At 44.2% G+C, this 22,787-nt stretch overlaps 1 protein-coding gene across 1 annotated transcript; it reads left to right on the top strand.

Annotated features, from left to right (window-relative positions):
* Positions 1 to 1,502: 1,502 nt before the first annotated feature.
* GRPEL2 (GrpE like 2, mitochondrial) lies at positions 1,503 to 22,265 on the top strand. The gene is made up of 4 exons (XM_069244627.1): positions 1,503 to 1,654; positions 17,248 to 17,743; positions 20,613 to 20,694; positions 21,241 to 22,265. Exons 1-4 carry the CDS (start codon positions 1,575 to 1,577, stop codon positions 21,594 to 21,596), a joined length of 1,014 nt encoding a protein of 337 aa, XP_069100728.1. The 5' UTR covers positions 1,503 to 1,574; the 3' UTR covers positions 21,597 to 22,265.
* The last annotated feature ends 522 nt before the right edge of the window (positions 22,266 to 22,787 follow it).

The raw sequence follows: 22,787 nt of genomic DNA, 5'->3' as shown, positions 1-22,787 counted from the left end.
TTAACGAGTATTTGATTGCGCTTTTTAAGATGGCACCTGAACTTCCCATTGGGGCAGTCCGATGTGTCTAGTATTATGATATGCCCGTGTGACGAGGTCTTGCTACAAACTTTGTTGCACTTTGGTGGGGTTTTGTACATTTTTTCGGGACCTCTCTAGCTTTTATTTACTCCTGATTATTAGGAAACAAGGCATCTGCTTTTCCCTGGTGGCCCTGGAGTTTCTTCAGTCGATTTGTGTGACCGTATGTTCTTTCTTAAAAGCTGCCATTAATAGTTTGGTTTAATAGTGGTGCTTATTTGTATAAGCTATTTAATTTATTATTAGTTGTATTTTGTCTATTATTATATAGAAATGTATTGAATGATTTTTATTGAGAAGTTGTGAACAACTTTTTCTTGTGTATAAGTTATCTTTTTCTTCATGCACTTTTATGGTCACTGTTGTGTCCGAAATAACGTTTTTAAACTAATAATCTATACTTTGGCTTCAAAATCATGATATATTTGGTGCAAAGTGAACAATTATTATTTGGATATAGCTATGCAATGTGGAATGTTTGAAGTTTGATATTGTGGACAATTAGGTTTGCCACTTTTCCCAGGTAAAAAATCGGCCATCTTTTAATGTTTTAATATTCTGCTTAAGGCCTGGACATGAGGCTTAAGTAGAACTTCATATGACTCTTCTTTATTCATTCTTAACATGGCCTTTCTGACTTTGTTATCGCTCAGGGGTCATTAGGGCAGCTGTAAAACACATGTTGGTGTGTTTTCTCCTAATATTTACTCCGTAAAATGTGTTAATGATAAAGGGAAAAACAGTCGGCTTTATCCTATTTTATTATTTTTGGTAACAGCAGAACATTAAAATACTAGTCATGCAAGTGTGAAACCAGCTAGGTGGCTACCTTATGGACAATGCGTACCAGCACTCAAATTAATTATTTTTTGATAGAGTGTACATACATGCCAACATTTGGGATATGTAAGTAGGAGATTAAAAAAAATCGGAAGAATACATTCCTCCCATTGACTTCTATTGCCCACAGGCAATTTTCGCCGAGGGAGAGACAAAAATAATGCCATCACTCGGGTCTGTTTGCATTCATGTGCCTTTGAGATCTTGATACACACTGCTGGGTTTCTATAATTAGCTGTATTTTCTGGAGCGCGAGGAATACCGAGACGAACAAATGAAAAAGTTGTTTGGATGAACTATTCTGACCAAGAACGCATTTCAGATAAACATAAACGTTCAAAATAGCCTTAGAAAGCGCTTCCACTCCCTCCAATTAAAGTTAGCATGGAAGACTACAATCCCCGCAATGCCTAGAGACCCTCTGCCAGCCTCCTTGCTAAACGGCGCGCGTGCAAGTTGTCTGATTCTGCCCGAGGGCGGAGGATTACCCGTTTAGTTCCACCTTCTATGGCACGTGCTCCTCCTTTTCCCTCCCCTTTTGGACGGGCCCCCTCATGGACGCGCCCCCTTGGTTGCAGGTTGTATATTCCGATGCGCCTGCGCTGGGCTCAGTATAGTGCTTGGAAGAGAAGAGTGGATTTCTGGAGAGCGGAATGAACATGGCGGCAGCTGGACTGGTGCGGGGTCTGCGTGCTGGATGGGGTCACCTATGCGGCGCCGCCGTTAGAAGCAGGTGAGTCCTGAAGTGGGTCGGGGCACTGAAAATAGCGGAGACTAGTTTGCGGATGAGTATTTGTGCGCGTGGGGTTATATTGGGGTCAGAGGGGTGGCTTCTTGGAAGGGGTGTTTGGTGTAGCTGGGCAGGATGGTTTGGGAGTCCGACCTGGAGATCCATTCTGGAAACCTTCCAGGGGGTTGCTGGGTACTGATGGGGTGTAGAGGGGACTGTGTGTGTTGGGGGGGGGGGGGGGGTTGTGCTGGACTATCTCCCGTGACGTGACGGGCGAGGGAGCCTGGCAGGGGCAGCAAGGCATGGATGGGTAGGCAGAGAACGGAGTGGCGTCAGTTGTCCGTGTTAGTGAATTTGGGAAGATGGGTAGCAAAACTCTAGATTTTGGGATGTCAGTGTAACGGGAGGCGGAGAGAAAGCACTGAGCTTTTGAGCTTGGAAAGCAGGCACTGTTTTGCGGTGGCCTGGAGGACGCAAGGAGGCCCGAATTAAAAAGAGGGGAGAACCCCCGCAGAAGGAGGGTGAATGCTTCATTAGAGGTGCCTAGAGAGCCGGAACAGTGTCTGCTTAGGGGTTTATCCCTTAGGTGTGCCGACCTGCCCCATAATCGTACAGTTTTTGCTGCCTCCTCTGTAGGGAAGGAAGGCTATCATTCCTCCATCTCAGTCAGTTTGCAGGCCTTCGTTGACCGTAGAATCTCTCTAACAGTTCATTCGTCGTTCTTAGTCCGAGGGACGTTGCATTTCAGGACATGTCGGGGGGGGGGGGGGGGGGGCAGGACATGTACGTGCCACACAACATCGCGAGCGTTTGTAACCACTCGAGTCAGGTTTGTACCAGTGTATAACTGCTTCAGTGCAGGCGGAGGGAGTTGTACGGCGCTCCTTCACCGCACCCAGCAGAGCTGCATAACGGGCACACGTCGTCACCACACGGTGTTCCTGGCTCTGGCAGTGCCCAGGTGGCCCTCAAGAGGGAGGGAGGTCAGGGCCTCATCTGAGCAGCCTATGCTGGAGATCGAAGACTGAGAATCCAATGGCTCTCTGTAGCAGAGGAGAAAGGCACAGTTTCGTTGCTTGCTGCTTTTCTCACTTCAGCCTTCCTGTGTTTGGAAGCCTCCGCTGGTGTTTCCTGTTTTAGGATCCGGCCAAGACATAAACACGTGTGTTCGAGCAGACCAGAGTGTTCATAAATCGGGACCGGTTGTCATATTTTGGATGCGAAATTTGGCAGTCCAAACACGTCTTCCGTCAGATAGATTAAACAGATCATATTTGAACATGGTCATACACTTTTCAAGGAGTGGCAAAGTGGGCAACTACCCATGTTCCAAGAGTCCCCCCCCCCCCCCCCCCCCCCCCCCCACCCGAGACAGAATTTTCTCCACCGCTGTCTAATTCTCTACTCCCTCCTGTCCTTTTCTCTCTGCCTACCCCCTCACTCTTAGTTTCTGTGCCAAATATCATCTCAAGAATTTTATGGCTGTAGCCAAGACACATTTCAGTTCTTTTTGTGTGACTACGTTTCTGAATGTTTAACATATAATTCAGTATTTTTTGACATCATGCAGTCTCGAAATATCAAAAAAGGGGTAATGAAATCCAAAGCTAGTCCGAATAGGGGCCACCATAGTATGTATCACTAGGCCTCCTAAGATCCTTAAGATGACACTGGGCAAGGTGCCTACATATAAATTGTAGTGTAAAAGTGAATCATTTTGCAACAACTCCACCATTTTGTTTATTTCTAAAATAGTCTTACTTTAGCTCTTATTAACATATTGCTTGTAAGCAAAGGCCCTGCTTGTTAAACTTTAAAGTGGGTTACATAGAATCTGTTAAGCAGTAATCCCCCTTTATGAAATTTGTGTATGACAATAATGTGACCATTGCACTGTACATAATTAATGTGTTATGGTGTGTCTATGTATGTTTGTGTGTGTATATATATATTGTGTGTGTGTCGATATTAACTGAACCTCTGCCATTGTGGTTAATTATCATGTTAGCCTGTCGCCTCAGTGGGATCGTGGAACCGTAATACACAAATATTAAAGGTGTGTACAGCATTGTAATTTGGGATTAGACATTCCATGAAAAGGTCTTGTAATTAAAAGCTGTTCATTCATTTATCTGTATGAGAAGATTTTTTTGTAGCAATAGGCCGTTTCTTTCTAAATGGTGAAAAATTGGTGTGTATGCGATGTCAAGCACTTGTAAGCTACAACATGTCAACAGTCTGTGCCGGTCTTTAGCATGTGCTAACTTTACTCCTTTCAGAGTAGGCGTACCAATGATAAAGTTTGCAGATTTGAGAATGCGGTGCCCGAGAATTCTATCCAGTGGTTTATAGAAGTGCATGCACTGAATATCCCAGAGTACCTGTTTGCTACTGAGAAGTGCTGGTACAGTCCCACCTCTGCTGGAAAGTACAGATACTCTTCCTTTCAAATTAAAGAAGTTCAGGTGCTCAGTACGTGTCCATTTTAATTACTGATTCTGTCAGATATTAATCGATAGATCACCAGGGATATCATGTGATTAGAACGCGGGCCTTATCGGATGAACTATGATCTCCCACTCATTCTCGCCTCCCTTTTTATCCTTATTGGTGTGCTGAAGTAGCGTTACGCTAACACGCAGCACTATACTCTTAAATAAATATATTGATGTGCGTTATGGGGAAGAAAGGTCACTACATTGAAGTACAGGATTGCTTTTTGAGAGCTAATTGTTGGTTTTTAGGGGAGTAGGTGTACGTGTCCTTGGGCCTCGAGGGTGTCGCAGTCTGAATTGTGTATTTAAAACCTGTCACTGATATTTGCTGTATTTTGGAGCCATTGAACATTCTGGCCAACATAGTTGCTCTTAAGAGATACCCTCTTTTTGTGTTGGTCGGTGTTTGGGTGCAGTAGTACTGGATGAGGGACTTCCAGGTGATTTGTTCCCTCCTGGTTATCATGGTGAAACATTTGGTAATAATTAACTTTTTTCCCCATTTTAGTTTAAGAGCTAAGGACATTGGCATTGACCCCTAATACACACACATAGCGAGGAATACTTGCCAAAAAGCCTTAAAGTAGCCAGATCAGTGCAAAATATGGACAAGCACCCCTCCCTCCCCAATGTTGACGTTACCGGCCATCTCTGAATGAGATTCTTCGTTGGCATATAAAGCTAAAATACATTATACAACAAGCAGGGAGCAAGAGCGGGGCTTGGGTGCATTGCAAAGGGCGAGGAATGCGGATTAGTAGGCGTACTGAGAGAAACAATGTTTTGTGGGTGGAAAAATCAACATTTTTAGGACTTTCAAAAAGGAGTTCATAGTATATTTTCGACAGCATGTGCATGCAAACATCCGAGGTGAAATCGGACAGACTTCCGACCATATACGACTGAAAGCACCTATACCCAACTATTAATCAGAAAATGCATTTATTTGCGGGTGTTACGCCCCCTCCCCGACCCTCGTGTAGTTAGGTTTAACTGGACTAGTCCGGCTTAATGATTTTATTACCAGGATATATTTTTTTTGTTTAATAACAAACTTGTAGTTTTCATGGGTAAATCACCTGTCTCCTGGTATAATAGTGGGTACTTTTTAGACTTTGAACTTTGTATGGATGTGTTCATTCTAAACATGCGTTGAATCTACTGCTGGACAAATTCGCATATTTATTTATTTCCAAATGTCAGTAACATTTTGTTAAATTACGCTTTCACGTTGAAATGTAAACCTTGTTTTTTTTTTTTCCTTTCTATCCAGGCACGCATCTCGCAATAAAAGGTCCCGAGAGATACCCGCAAACTGTTCACAAGACATTTTCTGTGTGAACCAGTCTACGTCAGGTATCTCGCGTGTCTTTTTAACGCAAGATCCATGCTCAAATGAAAATATTATGCGGAATTGCGCGATGTGTAAATTTTGGAAATTTCATAAATTTCGCATGTCTTAATTAAAATTTCACCCACTCCTAATGCCCCCCTTCATTCCGCCCCTGGCCGCACATTCACTCGTCCTGCCAGCTGCGTCTGTGCCACGAGGGGAGCACACATGTCTGCGTGTTTGAAAGAATCCATGCAGTCACATCTCTGCTTCACGTAGGCGAGTCCGTGGCAGATTTACTGCTTGTACACAAGCCAAGTGGGAGGAGGCAGGCCAAGGCTTCGTTACTGCACATCAGCAGCTCCTGTGAACTCTAACATTTCTCCGTGTTATGACTGGTAAACGTCTGCCTGTGTTTTTGGGGAGGGGGTTGTGACGTGCAATGGCAAATGTACACAAAAGAAAGCTCTTTGGTGAGTGGGTTGCTGAGTGGAACGTAACCTTTCTGCTGCGTTCTGACTATGCAAACATTTCCACAGGGAGAGGTCTGTGAGGTCATCGGCGCGTTATCGTTTGCGGCTAGAGGCCCGCTGAGCTCCAGATGGCGCATGCAGGAATTTAAACCGGTATTGATACTCTCTGCCCCATGGTGTGTCAGCTCGCGCGCACGCCTCCCGCTACATACTTTCGGTTTGCACCCCCGCCTCCGGATGCCTTTAAAGTCATTTTTTGGTCAACAATGACGTGGCTCTCAAACCAAACCATTGCAGATTCTTTTCGTAGCGTAATGTGGTTTTATTATTTGTTCCGGGACATTCGTTAGAATGCACACTGTTGTGTGGATGACCTACTAAGCACAGCTGACCTCCCAGTAAATAACGTTGTTTGTGGATGTGCCGGAGCTGGCATATTGAGTGATGGGCGCTGGCACAGGGGGGCTTGGACTTTGGTGGTCCTGCCAAAGATCCCCCCTCCTCCTTAGAGAACGATAAAGGCAGCCTTTAATACACAGGGGATGCGAAGGGGGGTGGGGGGGGGGTGGGCGTTGAAGCTTCTGACATCTGCATGACAAAGCTGTGTGGTGTGAGGTCTTAAGCGCATGCTGACCTCTGCACTGGGTGGGTGGGCACGCAGGATTGATTGCTGGTGATCAGATACTGATATCGATCCCAAGGACCTGCACAGCTGCGATGACATATGGTCGGCATTCGCGGGCCACAGGTCAAGTATTTGTGCCCTGATAAGGGCTATGCTTTTAGTTTTTTTAAAGAATTGTTTTGAGGTTATTTGTATCAAGTGTTACTTTACATATTTACTAATGGGAGAACCAGAGTGCAGATATTGTGCAGCGGGTGGTGAAGTGCCACAACAAGTATGGGAACTGTTATCCTGAGTGCAGTGGGAGCGGCTCAAAAGGTTGCTAAAGAGAACAAAATATCCTGCAACTATTGTGTTGGCCTTTCTGCTTCAGGTAAGTACAGATCTAAAATGTAACACACACACATTTTAAATGAAATATAAATGCAAGTTAAAGTAATATGTGGAAAGTGCACTTTTTCACGTTTTAACAACTCAGTTGGTAAATGTGAACACTGTGACACAGACCTGAATCCTGGTTGGTCCAGAGGATGGTAATTGACATATGCATTTATAGTGTATAAGGCCCAGGCTGCTACCGAAAGTGCTGTGAATATGCAAGACATTGTGTTAAAATTGTACTATTCACAGTATAAGATAAGTTGCCACAAATTGTGCGAAGAGATTAGGGGCCTGATCATGATCTTCGCAGACAGGGTTACTCCAGCACAAACAAACCTGATATCCCGTCCTCCGTATCACGATTCCTTTATATCCTATGGAGATCGTAACACAGCTGCCGGATTATCCGTCACGTTTGTGACTGAGTATTCCATCCTCGGTTTTTAAGATAAAACGTCAATATGTGTGTTTTTTGTAATGAGAAATTATACCATACCCAGTGCAGAACTTTTTCATAAGTTACATTAGAGGTACACACTCTGGAACTCAGCTGGTAACATTTTTACGTTACACCCAAAAAATAACTGTCACTGTAGAGCCGCAAGTGATTAATTCACGTAAAAGCATATACTGGATCCCAAGCAGCCTTTAGATTTTCTGATTAACCAGTTGCACGTGTACATTTCTTTCAGGTAGCAGGGCATACTGGCAAGAAGGCGTGTTTCTTCTCTTCCCTCTTTGCCTTTCCCTTAATTTCACAGTACAAGCAGTTCAGCCAGAGGCATCTCAATGTCAGGTGTAACCGTTCTGGGAGATGTGCGTTTTTTTTTTTTTGTGTTTTTTTGTGTTTTTTTTTTTTTTAACAACGAAGTAAAGAACTGTTTTTGTGTATAGTTAAAAAACCAAAACAAAAAAAACCGGGCACATCGTTCCCAATCGACCCCAACTGCTGATTTTCAGTGACATAGCAAGGCCCATGGAGCCCCTTAAGTGTTGGGGGCAAGGAGGGTGGGGGTTGTCTCAGCACAGTGCCAGGATCTGAAAGCTGCTGGGTGAGTTTGGAGGGGGGCTCAATGTACTTTGCAGAAAGCCTCCCTCAAGCCTCTTTACACCACTGCTAATTTTAAGTTTGTGAAAGGGGTGCCGAACATGTCAGGGCCACTGGAAAAATGGACTGAGTTGCTGTTATGTTTTCCTCATTCTTACGGATGTGCAGCAGTTGCCGTATGTTCAAATTTCTGATCATGATTGGCAGTTTCCAACTAGAAAAAAATGGGTACAATGTTGTTGAAGAAAATGTCCTACCCATGGTGCAGACCCTTTGCAAACAGTTGGTTGCAGTATTAAGATATAAGGTGAAACGTTGGGACAGACATCTTTAATGTTCCCATTTAATAAATTGGACATACATGGGCATGAAAACGGCACTGGTGGATTTGTATGTAATTCAGATATGGTGGTACTAAGCGGTGCTGCTGCCAGGTACTCAGTACCTGCACTTCTTTAACTTGAAAGGAGTACCAGCACTTCTCTGCAGTGTTCCAATGCTTTTGATGTAGATTACCAGCTGCTCTGCAGCATTCAGGTACCCTGCCACAAGGAATCCCTACACTTATGTATTTTAGTTTGAAGCAATTGTACACTAACAATTCATCCTTGTCAAAAAAAATTTGGATTCATGTTTTGTGCAGATTTCATATAATGCCAATGACAAACACAGGAATTATAACAAAATGGCACTCGGTACAGAAAAATCCCTTCAATTTACTTATCTGTTTAATCGCTTCTGTGCCGTGGACATAATGGTTACATCCCGCGGCACAGTGCTCCTCTGCCGAGGACATAACCATTACGTCCTCGGCCTGGAGCTCTCCCTCCGTGGGCTTCCCTCCCACCCCTCCAAGGCAGGGATGGAAGGTGAAGCCCTTCCCCTCCTGACCCCTCCCCCCATGACGTCAACGCATGCCCCCAAGTCTCCCTATAAAAATGGTACCTGTGGGTAGGCCTAGCGCCCGCGACAGGATATGCCGCAAAACCCAACGTGGACACACAACTTTTTCCCAAAGAAAACAGACCTGTTTTTTGCAAAGTGCCTAGCTGTGGATTTTGGCCTCTAGCTCAGCATGTACCAAGGGAAACCTACCAAACCTGCCCATTTTTGAAAACTAGACACCCAGTGGAATCCAAGATGGGGTGAATTGTGGGACTCTCACCAGGTTCTGTTACCCAGAATCCTTTGCAAACCTAAAAATTTGGCCAAAAAACACTTTCCTTTCATTTTGGTGACAGAAAGTTCTGGAATCTGAGAGGAACCACAAATTTCCTTCCACCCAGCGTTCCCCCAAGTCTCCCGATAAAAATGGTACCTCAGTTGGGTAGGTGGGCCAAGTGCTTGTGACAGGGAAGAGCCAAAAACATTTTGAAATTAAGGGGGAACCAAGGCATGTCCAAAAGGGCAGTTTGAACAACAAGAAACATTTTTTAGGCTAAGTGCAGCAGAATTGTTATCAGTATAGATGATACGATGCTGGCTGGTAGGAATTTTGTGGATTCCTGCAGATTCCGGAAGGTTCCATCACAAAAATGTGGGAAAAATGTGTGATTTCAAGCAAAGTTGGAGGTTTGCAGGGCATTCTGGGTCAGAAAATGGTGCGGGTTGCATGTGAGGCACACCACCCTGGACTCACCCAGTTGTTTAGTTTTCAGATGTATCTAGGTCTGGTAGATTTTTCTACATGGCCCAAATGTAAAACCAAAACCCAAAATAATCAAATGCCCTATTTTTTTTATTTTTTTTAAATTCCCTGGCATCTAGTAGACTTTCTCTCTCTCTTCCCTCACCCCCCCCCCCCCCCCAAAAGTGGATCAGTGGTAATTGCCCTTTAAGAGGGTAGGGGCAGAAATGGCCAACAGTAATGTGCCCCCGTAGGGAGCGAAACATGCCCAAGGGGCTGCCCCCCCAACAAACACATACACACACCAATCCCTGGTGCCTAAGTGGTTTCTGCCCCCCCTGGGAGCAAATCGGCCTAATAGAGATTGGCCGATCTGCCCCTAAGGGGGCTGAAATGTCCTAAAATAAATTTGCCCCACTGGGGAACAACCCTTGCCTAAGGGTTCACTCACCATCTGTAAAAAATAATAATAATAAAAAAAAAAATCTGGTGTATAGTGGTTTCTGCCCCCCTTGGGGGCAGATTAGCCTAATTAAAATAAGTTAATCTGCTCCCAAGGTGGGGGGGCGGATGTGGGCAAAAAACAATTTGCCCCCAGGGAGCGGCCCTTGCCAAAGGGGCCATTCCTATTGTGCACAAATCCTTCTTCCCCATCATGCGTCACTGGGTTGGGGGAGTGGAAGGCGAATCGATTCAGGGTGGGTCGGGCACAGGACGAGCTGGTCTCATCCCCAGCACACGGAAATTGTGGTAGAGGACGAGACCAACTCGAACCGGGCACCCAAGGGGGTTGCTGTATTATGCAGTTTAAAATCCCTCTGATGCAAAGGATAGTAGGGGGGATAACAGAACAGTTGCAGTGTAGCATGAATTACTGATGCCGAACATCTGGTGGATATGTTAGACTGAGATCCATGCTTTAAACAAATGTAAGATCTGCTTTTGTGCATACACAACAGACAAGTTGGATGTGTCTTGTTGTTACAAAGGTCTTAAAAGTTGAAGCCTTGTTTGTCATCTAATGTACATGGTTGAAAGTCTGGGAGCCATCCACTTTCCAGATCAAGGCATATTTTGCTGTTACATTGTGCCTTTTGTACTAGGTTTTTCTTCTTATTTATTTTTTATATGTTTCACTTAACTCTTCACAAGTTCTCCTCTGGTGAAAATAGTTTTAGATTCTTAAGCCTTTCATCATATGACTTGTGGTTTAAAACTCATACTTTTTTCTGCCTTATGTTTATGGTGCATCTTTATCATGCTAAAGATGTTGTCTCCAGATTTGAAGCCAAATCCTTAAAATGTGGCCTAGGTACTACCAGTGCTACCACTAAAGCAGTCAGATTGCTAGAATGTACCTGCCCTTTAACTTCCAGGTACTTTCTTTGATTCGTTGACCAGAGCCAATGCCTGTCTATTTATTATGACAGAACAACAAATCCCTGGTTTGCTCAATTTACGACCACTTTATGCTGCATATGTTTATGCAGTTTTACACATATCTTTTCTTCATGTAGAGTTGTGATAAATTTCCCCCCAATTAGTCATATCCGGAAAGGTGCTGCTAATCCATGATAAGGCACATGATCCTTGTTCAGTATACCAGGAACAAGGAGGTGTGGCTGCCATGTCTGACTCAGAAGATTCGGAGGACTGTGGCAAAGAGAAGGTTTGCTTAGTGGAGGTGTCTGGTAGGAGTGTGAAAGCTGATACAATGGTTTAGTTAGGTGGGGCCTAAATTGTGTAATGCTTTGTGTGAGTGAGTAATTTGAACTGTGCACATTTGTGTATGGGTAACCAGTGAAGGCTTCTGACGGGAAGGGAGATGTGCGTGCATGGAGGGAGTTAGAACATATGTTTTTATACTGTATTCTCAATGATATGGAGCCACTTGGGGAGTTTGGTGGCTATTCTGATGTATTGTTTCCATTGACTGGCTTGCTATTGATAAGTGCTTTGGTAACTTTTTAGGTGGTTCATGCTAAGTATTTTTGTAACTTATTAGGTGGTTAGTTCTGGACACGCTTTGAGGCTTTTCATGAGGATCTTGTGCGTGTGGAAGCAGGAGGAGATAATCGAATTGACGTGACTGGCTATTGACAGTTTGTTGTTGACCACAATTCCCAGGTTCCTGACTTAGATGGAGAGGGTTTAGGTGGGCCCAAGTGCTGGTGGCCACTACGCTGAGGACCATAGAGTTTGGTATTTCCTGAAGAGTACTACCTCTGTCTTGTCTTAATTGAGTTTGAGTCAGTTAGACTTTATCCAGAGGGTAACTTATGACATGCACTCGACTAACTTTCTTTGGCTGTTAACGTTGTCCTTGGAGAGGATGGGTAGAGTGTCATTGATGTGACATGATGATGATTCCAAAGGTTTGCACAATGATGGTAAAGGGGGCTATTTATAGATATTGATGAGCGTTTGGCTAGGTGATGATCCTGAGGGACTCTGACATCCAGCTCACTGGGTAGGGACGAAAGCCAACTTTCTGTGTGCATCCTGGGAAAAAGAAGATGATTCATTGAAGGTTTATAAAACAAGTTCTGGACTGGTGAAGGTGTTTGATAAGGATCTGGTTGGAGTCTGTATTGAAGGCCATGGGGTGGTCGAAGAGGAGGAGTGCCGCTGTGTTGCCTTAGTACATGATGGTCTAGATGTTGTCAGTGGCTGGGACGCGGGCGGTTTCAGTACTGCGATTAGGTATGATGAATGATTGGGATGGGTGCAGGTGGCTTGATAGTGGGATTGTCCATGTGGTTAGTCTCTTGTTGATCAGTATATCCAAGACTTTTGCTGGGTAGGGAAGCCTTGAGCTGGGTCTGTAGCTGGCTGGAGAGGATGGGTCTACAGTGGGTTTCTTCTGTACTGGCAAGATGGTGGCATGTTTTCAGGTGTCCGGGCCAATAACTGTGGTTATGGAGTTCTTAAGGATCGGGATGAATGCAGGTGGCCTTGAGGCCTCATGCAAAGGCAAAGTGCAGGCAAGTGTCCAATGTGCTCCTAGGAGGATAGATAATAGGATAGTGGCAGTGTCTGCAAAGGTTATGATGGGTGAACAGGCCAGTGTGGTTCCTCAAAAGCTGCTGTCTCTGAGGAGGGCTGCCAGGATGGAAGGGTACATGTGGGTTGCAAAGCGGTCATAGATTTCTACGGAGGAAAAGTGCAGATGGGGGCAGAGCTCCTTTGATGGGGCCATGGTGGTGGAGCTGGCAGCAGGCATGGTGAATTACTTTACGATGGAGAAGGTTTCTTTGCTCTGTCTTTACTATCATCTATCCATTCTGTTAGGGCTGATCTCTTGGTTTCAGTTGTTTGTGATAATTTCAGAGGACTGCTTTGTTTGTCGTTGTGGAGGAGTCTTCATTGATGCTAAAGCTGCTTGCATTGACACTTGGTGCATCTAAGGTAGTCATTGTACCAGTTCACTTGTGGTCTGGTCCCAGCAGTGGTCTTGGTTTTGATCTGTGATGGCGGTGATCCAGAGACCTAAGTTGTCAATAGAGCAGGCAAGGTAGTTTTGGTGCGTTAGGTGGTGGTTTTGCAGTTCTGTTGACCAGGTTTCTTTGGAGATGGTGTTCCAGTTGTGGCAGGTGGTTTTGAGATTGGGAGAAGGTTCTTCTATGGTGATTTGAAATGAAGGTTGAATCGGATGTGCGAATGGTCAGTCCAGGGGACAGGAGTGGGCTTGTGTACCAAGTGGTTGTCTAAGTTGGTAAAGTTGAGGTCTAGCAGATAAATCGCAAAATGGGTAGGTCTTTCACCTGTTGTGCATGCAAATGTGTTAAGGTTGTTCGGCTTGGTGGTGTAGAGGTGGGTGAGGTCCTGTAAATGGAATTGGAAGTTGATGAGCAGGATGAGAGCTGAAGGGGGATTGATATCTACAGTGGAGTTTCTGAACGCTGCTCTTTATCCTAGTGGTCTGTAGAGCAGGGTTCCTCCCAGGATGGTGGTGTTGGAGATGTTGGGTTTGAATTCTAGATATTTGTCTGTCGCCTGCTGAGGTGAAGGCACAATAGATGTGTTCCTTGAAGATAAATGAGGTCCTTCCTGCTGGTTTACGGGGCCTCTCCTGTTAGTGTGAGTGCCATCCACCATGAATACAAGGTCACCTATCGGAGGCATATGTAGGTTAGAGTCAGGTCTCTGTGAGAAAGAATAGGACTGGGGGAGAGGACATGAGGTTCCAGATTTTGACTTAGGGTTTGGTGAGAGAGCAGGTCTCAAGTAGCATGCAAATAGAGAAGTGGGTGGCATGAAGGAGCAAGTGAGAGCGCAGTGTGGAGCGCCAACAACGTGGAAAAGCAGAAAACTAAAGATTGGGCAAAAGTGGCAAACAAACACGAAGGAAAAAGTTATAAAAAGTGTGACAAAAAGGAGTGAATTAAGCAAAAAAGGAGGACAAATGAGAGGCCAAACGTGAGAGGACAGCTTGAGCAGTGAGGCAAAAAAGTGCTAAAAGTCAGCAAAAAGAGGCAAAATGTGTGAAAGTGGAATGCAAAAAACTGGCAAAAGGTGCTAAAATGCAGATAAAACATGCATTTATCAAACCCAGTAGGTCTGGTGTTGGTTGCTAGCCTTCTGGCAATTTTTGTTTTATCATGGTTTTTGCTAAAGTTTGTTTGGTAATGTGCCCTGCCCTCCAATCTAAAAAAAAAAAGTGCTACAGGCAAAATTTTTTTATTTTATTTTTTGGTCTTTGAGGCTAAACATTACCATAGAACTATCTGCTTCTAAAGAGAACAACTCTGTGTGTCTGAGTTCCCTGTAAAGGTTGGCCAATGGCCAGATTGGGTTGGTACATTGTCCCTTGATGAATGCTGGAGTGGGTGGAAGGAAAATATGAATACCACCAACCACAGGCTAATAGATCAAATCTGGCTGAAAACCCCTATAAGTAACTATGTTATATACATAATTGTAGTAAAATCAAAAGGCCTTGGCTGGCACAGACCTAAAAAATAAAAGTTGAATTGGTCTGGCAGTCTCTCATCCCTTTGAGAAAGGAAGATAGAAAGGAAAGATGGAGGGAGAGAAGGAAATGCAAGTAGAAGGAATACAAGCAACGGAACAAAGGAAAAAGAAAAGGCCCACAGGAGATTTTTGTAAAATTAAAAGGTATTGGCTAGCACAGAACTAAAAAAGAAGTTTAATCAGTCTGGCAGTCTTTCTACCCTTTGAGAAAGGAAGATAGAGAGGAAAGATGGAGGGAGAGAAGGAACACAAAGGAAAATAGGAAGGAAAGCGGAAAAAGCACACAGAAGAGAATGAACAAAAAGGAAAAGAGATTAAATGAAAGATGGAAAAAATAGCATCACTCCATTCAGGACAATTACACATGGAAGCAATCTATTATGCTGTGAAATACCAGCACTCAGAAAAGCAAAACACTCCAAAAAGAGCACTGACAGGCAACATGATCTGTTAAAGATGGAATGTGCATCAGAAGCCGCCTCCTATCACACAAGGCTCTAAACACAAAGGTAAATACTAAAGTAATTATAAAGGTAAAGCAGTAGACTGGTACTTGGGGAAACTAGCTCATGTGTGGATGTGATCCTTGTGAGAGCAAAATGCAGTCACTCAAAGTAAAATTAACCAGTGGTTTAAGTAGGCTGACCCGTTGCTCCATGTTGTATGCTGTAGTGGGTGGAAACAAAATGTGAATTACACCACAGACCAATAGAAGAAGAAATGTGTCTGAAAGCCCCCCTATATAAGTATGTTATACATATTTTAGTAAAATCAAAATGTCTTGGCTAACTCCAGGCCTAAGAAATGGCTAACAGAGGCATAAAGGTGAAATAAGAAGCAACTAGTCTGCAAGTAACACTTATTTTGGGTTTAGTGTTGGTGTTGTGGTGGCTGTTTTCTGTTTCCAGCACTTACACACAAAGGCATATTTGGATAACTATCACCCCAAAACAAATATTTGTATAACATTACTCCAACAAGGGTGTGCATTGTAGGACTCTTATGGCACATGCTGTAGTGATTACATTGTTTTTGACTTATTAGAAGTGGGATTGGTGTAAGAGTCATATATGGGAACACTAAGCTATCCTAAAAGTGTGAGTAATGACCACAACTTGGTGGTAATCCTATTTTGTGCACAGTTGCGATCCCTTTTACACACTGGGGACTAAGTTATTCATTCTCACTGGCTTCCCCCTGAGTTCTCTGCATGCCACGATTTAAAGGGGACCAAAGCACAGTGTGCATTGAGATGCGAGCTGTGTGTCATTCTATCGCCTGTAAAAGCCATCTTCCCTCCTTTTACTGACCACCAAAGATCCCTCTTGCACAGATTCCTAGATGTCTGAAGATTCTTTCTTTGAAATCAACAACCTTCATTTGTTAAGAAAACTGATTACAGAGGAATTACCCAGTTGAGGGCTTAACCTTTAATTAGCATTGCATGCAGGAAGTGACCCCCGGAGACCAGCTATCACCATTGTTAGAGGGACATTGTTCTGTGGCATATTTGATGGGTGTTCTTAAGCGAACAGCGATTAGTAGCACTTCCCTCACCCCCCTCGGTTTGAAACTGTTCTAAAACGTAAACACTTGTGAAACAAGCATTTGCAATGCAACAGGTCTTTCATTTGCTTGAGTTGGAACCATTAGTGTTGTAAACTCCTAACAGGACTTGTCTTGCCACATAAACTGAAAATTAAATGTAATAAAATTTCACACAAGGGGGTAAAGCAGCACGCCATGAGCGTGAAAGAGACTAATCAGAACAAAAAGACTGGTCCGGTTTTGCCTTTTGCATAGTACTAAAAACAAAAAAACTAGAGCGATTGCGCGGTCTACAACCTTGAATAAGCAAAGGGGCGCTTGGATAAACAGTAGACTTAAACTGGTAGTCATGGAAAGCGCTTGATTACTGCCCAGCGAGATCACAATGCCTATGAAAAAAAAAAAAAAAAGTCCAGAAACCATATGGAAAATTTGGAGCCTTTCAGTAGTTGGCCGGTTATCTCAAGGAGGGTAAACACCATAAAAGCCATGAGCTAATGCCTGCCTTTTACTAATGAAATCAAGAAAATGTTAAAAGGCAAAATCAAGAACCTACGAAAGTGATGGGCGTGACATGGGCATGATTAAAAGCCTACAGAGATTACAAACAGGGGCCAGAGCACTTGCACGCTCGACCCTAAAAAAAAAGTCCTGCATTCCCACTTTTGAATCCGCTTTTTCTTTTCACTTTTCTGTTGGGCTTTGCACTAGTATTTTTCCTTGAGTTTATTCCCATTGTCTTAAGTAGTTTATTGCTCCGCAGAAGAATTCCAGCCATTTTCAGAACTGGTTGAGAAGGCAAGCAATAGCCTTGTAGGGACATAAAATAGCCATTTCCCTTTGAAGACGCCAACTAAAAAACAATGTTTTACTGTGTTCCTTTAAACCTTTGTTCGCTCTCACATAGTAACTGTTTTGTTGACCCAGGATATTCTCATTAAAACCTCGACCTTGCCAGTAATTTGTGGGGATTTTTGTGTGTTTTTATTTTCCCCTATAAATTTAATTGCAGCTCCTAATTTGTTAGCGTGACCTTAATCTGTGCTCTGTCATTCTGCAGACTGAATACTGTTTATTGCACTTTTCCCACAGGGGATCCGTTCGGTTATTGAGCTCAACCACCACTGCTGCCCCGCAGGAAGAGAGCGGGTTGTTGGACCACACGAACTCTGCGAAGGCACTGACCTTCTGCAGGCGGCAGCATTACGGGGTGCCGAATACGAGAGAAACGAGCACACCTTCTCGTGGCAGTTGTAGCGGAACTAAAGGCGAGGACCACACTCACAACAAATGTGCGAACTGTGTCCACAGCCGCAAAGATCTGAAAAAGGAGGAGAAAGCCTTGGCGGACCAGGCCCTCTCCTGGCTCCAGAACATTGAAGATCCTACCAACAGCACCCAAGTAGAGATGACTACTTCAGGATCCTCGCCAGCTGGACCACCCCAAGATTCAGAAACGAGAGGCGCCCAAAATAATGACGCAAGCCAAAAAGCCTCCCCAACAGAGAGCGATGAAGATCACATGTATGCGATCCAGGCCCTGGAGCGCAAAGTAATGTCTTTGGAAAGGCAGCTTCGGGATGCTATGGTGAGTTGTAAATGGGTAAGATGGAAAGCACTGTACTGCGCGCTATTCATGCAGCCGGGCGATTGCGCTTTGCGAAGTCTTGCGGTGGATCAAATGCAAAGGGGGGGATTTGTTGTTTTAAATACAATGGGTTAATAATCTATGCGTCTTGCTTGTGTAGTGCTTATGCTGCCGCTATAGAGCTCACTTGGCTAATCAGGGGGTGCAGATAGGCCTCCTGGCCCGCACTGAGAAGGAGGAAATCCATCGCAATCCTTATGTCTGAGGAAGTCTGACTATTCCCGGAGAGAGGGCTCGCTTCGACTGAAATGGCTGAAATCCCGGAGAGAGAAAATCTGGCCCTTATTTATGGCCACGGTGCACTGAACTAGGTCAGCGATGTGAAAGTAATGCTTTACCTGGATCACTGGCCAGTGCAGAGAGTGACGGGGGAAACATGCTGCTGTGGCTATGCCACAGTAGTAGAGCGTTTGTTTTCTGTAGTTACTGCAAACAAAGTAGCAGGACCTTACTACAGCCAAGATCAGCGCAGTAAGAATAATCCACTCTGGGCAGAACAACAGCCAACATAGCTTGACCCAAGGATGGCTGCTCTGCTAGGGAACACTTTTCCTCTAGTGCATTAAGCAGGAGAGTTCCATTCTCATCAGTGCGACTATTTGGCAATCGTTTGATGAATTAACCTAAATAAACAAGATTTTCACATTTGCAATTGGGTTTGGACATTCACCCGAGGCTTCAGACCGGCTGGTGATAGGTTAAACCACCACTGGTTCTCCTGTTAGCAGGATGTGTATCGTTAGCTTGTTTAAATAGTGTTTATCAAACCGTAAGGCTGCTTCGAAGCCTTAAGTAGAACAGAAGCGGCGAGCCAGCTTTCTTACTCCGTTTTAAGGACCCTGCACCTGCCTCGCGCATACTCGTTCCCCATTTGAGGACTGTGTATTTGCACATTTGTCAGATGTCGAGCATTTTTAAAGCGCTCGTAGCCATGTTGCACAAGCAGTTCTCACAATATTTAGTTAATGCCCCATATGCACTGCATAAGGCCCCCCCACCCCCGTGCTTTCTTGCGTTGGTAAGATATACCCTCTAGTGCCCTTGATACGTCCTCCTTCCACCTCTGTGCTGAGGCCAACCCACCTGCGACTGTGCATCCTTTAACTAGCTGTCCATCAGGGTTGATGGCACTAAACGTTTGACTACCTCAGTTCCTTTGTGGATCCGGATAATCTCCTGTTCCTCGGGAAGCCTGGCGTTTAGAGAAATCTTATTTTGCAAAGTTTATTGCACTTAGTCTCGACCGTGATGTAAAAATCCTTGTCGGTCAGCCCGTCCGCCAGTGGTTTGAACTGTCAGTTTTACGCAGTTATCCTCTTTGTTGGGGGATACAGGTTGATGAGGGGAGGGGCTGGTAGAATACCTTGGGTTTGGAGTGAGATATTTACTTGTTTTAGGAGCTATGCCTAAAGCCAATGGAATTGCACTTCTTTGGCACATTTCCAATTAAATAATGAACGCTGCTGCTCTTGTCTACCTATGCAACCATCTCGGCATAATTTCCAGTTTTCAACTTGAGAAAAAAAAAAAAAAGGATCCAAAGTTATTTTGGGGGGAAAAAAGTAGTAACCGTTCAGGGGGTCCTTAATACGTTCAGTATTCAAGAGACTAGCAGTGGAAGAAAGGAATTTTGTCTACAACATGAGCATACTAACATTTAAATGTAACTTGCAACAAGACGGGAAGATTTCTTTTTTATCATGATTTTTTCTTACGAAAATGCGTTTTAAAAAAAAATGGTGGTTTTCAAACAGGCAGAAATATCAAGCGAGCACTCGAGATTACAGAAAAATCCTAAATATGCTGCATCTTCTGTTTTATTTTTTAAGGTCTTGCGCCTTGAATCCTTCAATTGTCCTAGTGAGAGGTGTGCATTATACAGGTATAATGTACAACCAGCACGATTCTACATGAGTAGTTGATGAAAGAGGTGCTCCTTGCAGTCTTGGTGCGGGCACAGTACTCCTTAAACTGAAGAACAGTTTTAAAATGGAACTGACGTACAAATTAATAAGTAGACACACTTCATTGCAGTATGTACACGTGGCAATCATTTATTACTGATTAACGTTTTGAGATAGGATGGGATAAATACGTAGGCTTGCCTATCAGTAAACCTTTCTGTTTTGGATTATCTGACGCTTTTGCATCCAGGTTTATTAAAAACAGAGGTGTAATACTGCTGCAGTCTATGCCACATCATTTGCCTTTTATGTCCCTTAATTTAGTGAGCCCTGGCGAATGATTTAGCACCGCATAATTCCAGTGGCTTTGCTTTATGTGCCCTTTGCTAGCTTCAGAGGACTGCGGGGGAATAGAGCAGGTAAAGTGTGCTCCTTTTAGAAAGGGAAGCTTTTAGGCACATTCTGATTGCCAGGACATTACAGTGAATGTGGCCACTTCGATACTTCCGCAGCCAGAAGCAGCGAGTCCAGGTAGCGCTTAATAACTTCTGCATAAATGTCGGGTGACAACGTGGCGCTTTCTCTTTAGGCCTGTCCGTGGACCCCATGCTGTGCGCTGAATTAACATTAGGCAGGTGATGTAGTGGAGCCCACGTAATGTGGCAGTCTGTTCCTAAATGTAATGTTAGCTACACTGTGCGTTTTGCAGCTGGGGTTGCTGTTTAAGAACGTAAGTTGAATGCACTGTCCCGAGGTGATGCTGACAGGTGGTTTCCTTCAAACGCTGCTACACATACGGGTTTGCGTTACTTCTGTTGAACTCTCAAAGTTAAATCACGTGTTCTTGTTCTGCTCAATCATAAAACGTCTATTCTTTCTTTAATATTGTCTTCTTCTGTGGCCAGGTTAGACATGACACGGCCGTGGCGGAGGCAGAAAACCTCAGGCGGCGGACACAGCAGATTGTAGTGGATGCCAAACAGTTCGGTAAGAGGATAGCAAACTCGCTTGGCAAAGAAACTGACAGTAAATATTTACAGGTTTGGCTATAACGTCGCCGAAGTGCGGCCAAATGGTTTATCGGAACTGGAAACCTTACATTTCTGCTAAACCTGAAACTTTTCCAGGAACTCACATTTGCAACAATGACGGCCTCTAATTAGCTCACTTCTAGATCTAATCTTATGTTCGTGGCCAGGATCCTATCATGGGCTCTAATTTGAATATCCCGGTTTCTGACTTTTGCAACAAGTTCTGACCTTCCCCGCTTTTGAAAGTTGGCCGAGATGTGGAAACTGGCTTCAAAGCTAAATTCTGCCTCACAGCTAAATTATGCTACTGTTAAGTCTAGAACCTTAAATGCATCATCCAACTTTAATTCTTGATCAGGCAACCTAGCTTCAAGATACTCTCTCTTGTTACTTTTGATTATTCTCCTCCACTTCGTGTGTTTTTCGTTGGTTACTATGTTTTACTTGTCTGCTGCAAGGCACATTACTTCGTTTTGGCTTAACATTTCTCTTATTCCTTTAGGCATCCACACTTTCTGCCGGGACCTGGTTGTCATAGCTGACTGCCTGACCAAGATGTCCGAGGACCTGGTGAAAGAAGAGTCCGCTGGCCTCACCATGAAAGACGTATCCGAAAGCGTGGCTGATATGGAAGTCCAGCTCCAGGACATCTTCCAAAAGCACGGTCTGACAAAAATCAGTCCTGTAGGAGGACAGTACACACCCTATGAGCATGAAATCGAAAGCCACGTTCCCACAACCGGGGTCACACCGGGCACTGTGGTTGCCGTTACACGGACTGGCTACCGTCTCCATGGCCGCACCCTTCGATATGCCCTGGTGCAAGTGTCAATGGAGGGACGTACTACATCAGCTTGAACATTGAGGCCTACAGTTAAAAGGGATCACTGAGCCTTTAAACCCCGTCTATGTGATACTGCTTGACCTAGAACATTTGGCCTAACAATTGTTGTTCAAGTGGCTTGTCCTCGGGCCAATTTAGTTGAACTTACCTCAATGGCGACGGTGCCTGCGTAATTTCTGGAATGATTGAACAGCGGAGATTCCAGACAAATGTTACTGAAATATTGTGCGATGCTACAATAGTTTTTTCGAGTTTTCGCAGCTAGCGCCGCTTCGTCCATGAGAGTGGTGGCTCAAAGGGAAGAGTGGAGATTGTTTGCTAAGAGTGGCCTTGGCTTCTCTGGGAATCTCCATATTACCCACCTGGTCACTCTGCCTCAGTTTCCATTTTTCTTCCATTTTAGGGAGCGCCCAAGCCCTAGACTTTGTATGTTGTTTTTATGTTTTATTTATTGTATGTGGTAGCTTTTTGGAACACTTGGCCTTCCACAACGCTATTTTGAATGATTTGCATCGTTCTCAAATTCTTTGAACAAAGATTCACAAAAAATCTTCCAAAATGTTTACAATAACAAATAGCTATTGTACATAGGATATTTTCATATGTTTCTATTTACTAAAATAATTAGCATGTTAGAGGGAGATTGTTATTTTAGTGTTGGCCAATAAAAGTAAACACATCTATCCTAGTGATACATACTTATTTAGTTGAGCAGAGACTGTGATGCTTCTTTTGACAAAAACAACGTATCACCAAAGTTCTGTCTGAGAAAAGTGAGCGACCATCTTATGGCCGCACTTTTAGGGCTGGCCACTGTTCAGCGTGAAAATTCCCACCTGTGGATTCATTACTTGTATCTGGGCTTTGTAGTGGTAGGCCTTACCGCCCAGCCTATGCTTCATCACTGGCTAGATAGGTGTAAGAAAGCAATAGCTGTGTGCATCTCATTTTTGGGTTTGACATGATTGGTGCTTCTGCATTATAACAGTCAAACTCCAAAAAATGAGTCTGCTTCCTTCGCTCTAGACTGGGTCTAGAACTTTAGCCATTGGCTACCGCTACAGGGTGTTTATCCTGTGTCCTTCACCTCCGCTCCAGTGCTTGCGTTGGACTATATGAGGGACTAATTTGCAGCTATAGACCGCGGACTACTGCGGGCTCCCTCTCCAATGTATCACTCTAATATCTTACTGCTGCATGCATTT

The sequence above is a fragment of the Pleurodeles waltl genome, chromosome 7, assembly GCF_031143425.1.
Source record: "Pleurodeles waltl isolate 20211129_DDA chromosome 7, aPleWal1.hap1.20221129, whole genome shotgun sequence".
NCBI lineage: Eukaryota > Metazoa > Chordata > Amphibia > Caudata > Salamandridae > Pleurodeles > Pleurodeles waltl.
Note: the sequence above shows the minus strand (reverse complement) of the source record. Positions and strands in the feature narration are given on the sequence as shown.